At 37.3% G+C, this 6,728-nt stretch overlaps 1 protein-coding gene across 1 annotated transcript; it reads left to right on the forward strand.

The window, feature by feature from the left end:
- The first annotated feature begins 814 nt into the window (after nucleotides 1–814).
- Nucleotides 815–2,840, forward strand: LOC145600573 (protein FAR-RED IMPAIRED RESPONSE 1-like). The gene is made up of 2 exons (XM_081656457.1): nucleotides 815–1,575; nucleotides 2,411–2,840. Exons 1-2 carry the CDS (start codon nucleotides 815–817, stop codon nucleotides 2,838–2,840), a joined length of 1,191 nt encoding a protein of 396 aa, XP_081512583.1.
- Nucleotides 2,841–6,728: the final 3,888 nt, after the last annotated feature.

The raw sequence follows: 6,728 nt of genomic DNA on the forward strand, positions 1-6,728 counted from the left end.
AATATTGATTGCATTGTATTTGTGAATGTTAATATTCAATTTGGCTAATTTGATTTGGAATTCTGATACAAAATACTGAATCTGCAATTGCCTTTTTTTTTTATTATCCCCTCCTTAAGTTACATAAATCATGTAGGTTGTTTGTGTACATAAATCATGTAGGATGCAATCTGAAGTGAAAAATGAGTCATTATGGGTATGATATTACAGTGTTCTGTTAGTTATTTTTATCTGAAATTATAGTTTTTATATTGTAGTATGGTTATGGAATCAGATTGTGATCCTGGGAAAATGGGAGAGGCTCTTTGGAGTTCTGGTATTGATGTTGAGGAGGGACAATTAATAACTTCTGGTGTTGGTACTGATGGTCCCTTTCTTAACCTTGTGCCATTGAATGTTCCAAACTCAGCTGACAGATTAGCTGCCATGTCTCCAATTAAAACGATTGAAACAGTGGAGACTATTGTCTCAACAAACATGGTGACCATGTACAGTTATGTGGAATCACCTAGGTTAGGGATGGTTTTCAAATCCTTTGAAGATGTAGAAAGTTACTACAAAGAGTATGTCGAACAGAAAGGTTTTGGAGTATCAAGAGTATCATCAAATTTTTCTAAGAAGGATAAGGAGCGGAGAGGGGTGACATGGAGGTGTGAGTGTTATGGTCCACCTGATATGAGGGCAAGGAGGGAGGCGAAGAAAAGGTCCAAGTGTATGGATGCTTGTAGGACAGGTGGAATAGTGAATGGAGAAGTTGTGGAAGATATGTTGCAACGGGCGAAAAAGGACATCCAAGAAATGTGAGTGTGGTGCCATGTTATACGCTGGGGCTGACAATGATGGGTTGTGGGTTATTAGGAAATTGCAAAATGAACACAATAACCATGCCCCTATACCTAGTGATGCTAAGTTGGTAAAGGAGTATCGAATGAAAAATTACACATCGAATGTAAGGAAGAAATTGTTGAATTTTTACGAAGAAGGTGTCCCTGTAAGGCAAATACATGGGTGTATGGGTACTGAGAACGGGATCGACAACCTCCCTAGTGTTAAGGACCTTGAACATGAAGTGCAAAAGGAAAAGGTAAAGCGGCTGAAAATGGAAGGTGGTGATGCGGCTGCTATGATGGCGTACTTTGACCGGATGCAAGAGGATAATCAGAATTTCTATCAAGCACACCGTTTAGATGAAGAGGGTCGTTTGAAGGACCTATTGTGGGTTGATGCTCGGAGTAGAGTGGCTTATGAAGATTTTGGAGACGTGGTTTGTTTTGATGCCACATATCTCACTAATGAGTATGAGCTCCCTTTTGCTAACTTTGTAGGGGTTAATCACCACGGGCAATCTATATTGTTCGGTTGCGCACTCGTTTCACATGAGGATTCAGACACATTTGGTTGGGTATTTAGGCAATGGCTGTCATGCATGGGCGATAAACAACCCGGGGCTATTCTGACTGATCAAGCGGCTGCTATGCGCAAGCCTTTGGAACAAGTGATGCCCAATGCTCGGCATCGTTGGTGCATCTGGCACATATTGAAGAAAATACTAGATAAGCTTGGAAAATGTGAAGGGTAAGTAGTATATATGTTTTAGTAAGTTGTGGCACACATATTCTTGAAATTTAATATAACTGCAAGGTGAATTCCAAGTTTATGAACACATATGCATTAGTGTTCTATTATTACTATGCTTCTTATATATCATTGAAAGCTATTATGTTCTTGTGCTGACACATATAACTGACAGTTATTTTGTTCATGTGCTGAAATTTTCTACTTAGTGTATCTGGTTAAGAATGACCTGTGTAACTAGTTAATCCACATATTGCATATTTTAAAGTAGTATCTATATGAGCATTAGCCCCCTTGTGTTTAAAACGAATGTAATATCCTTTGCTTTGCCTTTCTCATGAATGAATGTTATATATTGGCTGACTTTTGAAATTTAATATGTTTAGTAAGTTCTGACACACTTATTCTTGAAAATTAATATAAGTAGAAGGTGAATTCCAAATTTATTCATCTATTTGGAAAGTCTGACATTGTCATGGTGTTTATGAACATGCATTAGTGTTCTGTTATTACTTTGCTTCATATATATCACTGACAGATATTCTGTTCATGTGCTCACAAATATCACTGACAGTTATTCTATTCATGTGCTGAATTTTTGTACTTAGTTTATCTGGTTATGAATGACCTGTGTAACTAGTTAATCCACATATTTGCATATTTTAAAGCACTATCTGCATGATCATTAGCCCCCCTGGGTTTATATGCAATTGTACTATGCTTTGCTTTGCCTTTCTTATGAATGAATGTCGTATATTGCCTGACTTTTGAAGTCCATTGAGACCTTTTGAGAGTCCTCTTAAGAGTCAGGTACATTTGAATTATTATTTTTCAGGTACCATGATTTTAAGAGTCCTCTTAAGAGTCTTATTTATGAGAGCTTCACAGTTGGGGAGTTTGAGCGAAGATGGACAGAGTTATTGTCGGAGTATAACCTACATGACAATGACTGGTTATTTGAATTGTATGAGGAACGGCATATGTGGGTCCCGGCCTTTATGAAAGAGCATTTCTGGGCCGGGATGAAGACTACGCAAAGAGTGGAAAGCATCAATTGTTTCTTTGATGGCTTTGTGAACAGGAAAACAAAGCTATATGAATTCTCGGATAAGTACAAAAGAGCAATGGAGAGGTGTGTGAAAGCTGAAAAAGAAGCAGATGCTAGGTGTCGCAAATATCGTAGGCGCCTCGTTAGTGGATTCTTCATTGGGAAATTCTTCCAGAAAATTTACACTGACACTGAGTTTCAGGAGATTCAGACATAGTGTACTCGACTAATGCATTGCTCTGGGAGGGACGAGCGTGTCTTGGATGGGAACTTGATTCAATACCTCCTTGAAGATAGGGTCTGGATTATTCCAGAAGGGTGAAGAAGTGATTACTGATAGGAGGCGATTTTATTGTGTTCTTTTTAACACCGTTACGAAGGACGTGTCTTGCGATTGCCGGAAGTTTGAAACGTTTGGTATTCTATGCAGGCATGTGATTAGAGTGTATGATCAAAACTTGGTTTTTGATATTCCATCAAAGTATGTTCTTCAAAGGTGGCGCAAAGATGTGCCTCGGAAGCATACTCGGGTAAAGGTTGCCTATCATGACCCAACTGATAATGCCACATATCAGAGTCACAACAAATTGATGATGGTGTTTGACCCCATATGAGAAATTACATCATCTGTTCCAGCTGACAAGGAAGCTTTTGATCTCGTCATGAATTCTTTGAAAAGGCTCCATTTGGAAGTTCAGCAAAGCAGGGAGAAGTACCTTGAAAAACAACCTTCTCTTCCAAACCTCCCAAGAACAATATTACCCCCATCAGAAATTGCATCAAACAATCCCATGTCTTGCCCAACTCCAAACTCTGTATCCAAGCCAGTAGTATTGAAGGATCCTGTGTCTCGAAAGAAGCCTCGAGGAAGGCCCAAGGGTAGGCCCAAATCCCTAGCAGAGACTGGGTACAAGAAGAAGGATGCTAAACCAAAAGGAGACAACAACATCAACAATGTTGCTGGTTCTGATTTGCCTACTAAGCTACCTGTAAGTTTTAGTAGTTTCAATATACAGTTGATTTACTTAGTTTTCAGCTTAGTATTCATTGTTTATAACTGTCCAATAGATTTCTTATAATACATAAATCTTCACTCATTGCCAGGCAAAGAGGAAAAAAACTCAACTTATGCGTAACCAGAACACAATAGAGGACTACTATGAGTACGTGGGAGATGCAGCATATGATTATGTCGCAGATCTAGGAGTGCAGGATGACATTTTACAAAGAAATTGAGTGGATTGGTCAGCACCACTTGAAGCTTCCTGAGGTGCTGTATAGCCTTGACCGCCATTTATATGAAGATGGCCATATTTCTGTGTTTGCTACTATATGTTTAACATTACAACCGTTTGTTTGATTAGTTGCAGACTTATTTAGTTTTCGTTAGTATTGGGTTTGTCACACTTCAGGTGGACTGGAATGGGCAGAATTTGATTTGAATATGCAGGGGCTCCCCAATATTCCAGTGAAGAGTAAATTATTACCTTGTCGTTGGGGCTGTTTATGTCCCATTTGCTTGTTTAACCAATTATAAGTTAATTGAGCTGGTATCAGGATTTAACCAAACTACTACATTGTGACCCAATTTTATTAATATGCGCCCAGTTGTATTCGTTCATTTGTTTAGGTTGATTACGTCCAAGTACTCCTTCACTTACTTGCCTAAGTTGCATCTATTTGTTTCGTAGATCTTTATGGTGGATTAAAGTGGTCACATTTAGCAAATAAAACAACATGATTTACTTGTGGTTACACTAAGCAAGTCAAACCACACTACATATTACGTTCCAAACATAAAGCAAAGTCAAACGTACAGGAATTCATACATAAAGCAAGTCATACAGTACTCAAACCAAGTCAAAACAACATAAGCAAACTGATCTGGGTGTCAACACAACAAGCTACTAAAGAACTACAATCCCAGTTCACAGATACTAATACCCTCCTAATGAGGGTTTATTTTCCATAGATAAACATAAACACCCAGCTTCCTTAGTTTTCCATGCCAGTCGCACTACACTTCATCATCCTGAAAACAAAGAAAATGGATTAGTATAGTCGAACCAATTACATATTAATAATTATTAGATAAATAATGACGGAGTTCAACCTCAATTGCAGTGAAGGTGCCCACAACACGATTATCATTATCATCATCAGCAGCTAAGAACATCACAGAATCCAAGACTCGAGGATTCCAGAAGACAACAGTCCCACCAAGCATACCACCACCAGCATCAAATCAATACTTTAGATTTGTTCCTAGTTTTGTTAGGATCCTTTCATAGTTGGTGGATGATGCACCAACCTCTGTTACTATCATCAAGATGGGGTTATGGGTTGCAATTATTTGGTTAATTAAAGTGCTGGACAAAAGAAGGCCTCGCCTCGTCGCCCTACCACCATTCCAAAGCACAACAGCGGATCCAATCTTCAGTTTTTTTTTGTTAGCATCCAGTTCCGGGTGAAGGGTGACAGATTGGTAACGGCTGGTGTTGTCGTCTTCGATGAACTGATCCCTAAAAACCGAGTAGTTAATCCCCGTGACATGAGCTCTCACCTACATATATGATATGCAAAATATGCTGACATTAGACATTTTGGAGTAACCTGGTATGGCAAAGATGAAATACAATAAAATTGAGCAACAACGGTCTACTACGTTTTAGGAAAAATTTAACGAAACATATACAGTTCAGGAATTATCACAAATGCTTGAAGACTATCATTGGGCCATGGTTGCTTTTACTTTTTTGGGCCATGGTTGCTTGTATTCTCTTAAGGCCTTAAGCATTATTTTAACATGGCCTTCAACAATGGCCCATGATTTCTATATATTTAGGACCTTTAAATGTTATTTAATTATGGGGCCTTGATTTCTATATAAAGTACAAAACTCCAAGTTGCTTGGAAGACTATCATTGGGCAACAACAACGGGCCATCTATTTAACAAAGGCCCTACACATTGGCCCTTAATCAATGGGGGCTTGATTTTTGGGCATTTAATACCTTAAACATTGGGCCATCGACATTGGGCCATAAACATTGGGCATGACATCTATATAATTACGACCTTATTCATTCTTTAATTATGTAATTAAACATCATGATTTATTTTTAAACAACTTGGCCCACACATAGTAATGACAAGCCAAAGTGTCAAAATTGCTTAAACATTATCATTGGGCCAGAATATTTGGGCCATACACACTGGGCCATGAGTTATTTTATATTAAGGCCTTAAACACACATAAGGTAATTACTTTCCCACACATTTGGCCATGACTTCTTTATAATTAACACTTTTAACATTATTTAATTAACTCCTTAAACAATGGGCCATGACTTCTTTGAACACAATTTAGCCCACACAAATACAACATGTGAAGCCAAAGTACAGATTTTAATTAAGCTATTGAAAACAAGACACTTAAATTTAACAGGACAATAAAGGTAGGTTTAATTACGACCTTACTCATTCTTTACTTATGTAATTAAATATCATGATTTAATTTTAAACGGGCCACACATAGTAAAGACAAGCCAAAGTGTCAAAATTGCTTTCACATATCATTGGGCCAGAATATTTGGGCCATAAACACTGGGCCATGAGTTATTTTATATTAAGGCCTTTAACTTAGATAGGGTAATTAAACATTTGGCCATAACTTCTTTATAATTAACACTTTTAACATTATTTAATTAACTCGTTAAACATTAGCCCATGGCTTCTTTCAACACAATTTGGCCCACAAAAATACAACATGACACTTAAATTTAACAGGACAATAAAGGTATTTTAAGCTTATTTACCCTTTCATACTTCTTCAAATCATTACAAATTAAATATTTTTGGCTAAAAAATAGAATTATCATTACTGGAATATCATTTTATGGTCTAATGACAAATTCGTAGGTGACTTAAAACAGATTTAGCAAATATGACAATTTAAACCTCAAATGAAATCACTCAAACATAACAAACAACCAGCTCACGAAATTTTGCAACAATTAACAACATAAAATCAACAAAAAACAGATTCAGCCTAAAATAATCGAAGCGAAGGCATAATTTACCAATCAAGGGAATATTGAACCAAT

The sequence above is a fragment of the Chenopodium album genome, chromosome 21 (assembly GCF_948465745.1).
Source record: "Chenopodium album chromosome 21, dcCheAlbu1.1, whole genome shotgun sequence".
Lineage (NCBI taxonomy): Eukaryota > Viridiplantae > Streptophyta > Magnoliopsida > Caryophyllales > Amaranthaceae > Chenopodium > Chenopodium album.

What these genes read in the sequence shown, in the direction of transcription:
- LOC145600573 (XM_081656457.1), top strand. Translation starts at nt 815, where the DNA reads ATGTTATACGCTGGGGCTGACAATGATGGGTTGTGGGTTATTAGGAAA. An exon ending in AAGCTTGGAAAATGTGAAGG is followed by an intron (nt 1,576 to 2,410) that starts GTAAGTAGTATA and finishes ATTATTTTTCAG; the next exon opens with GTACCATGATTTTAAGAGTC.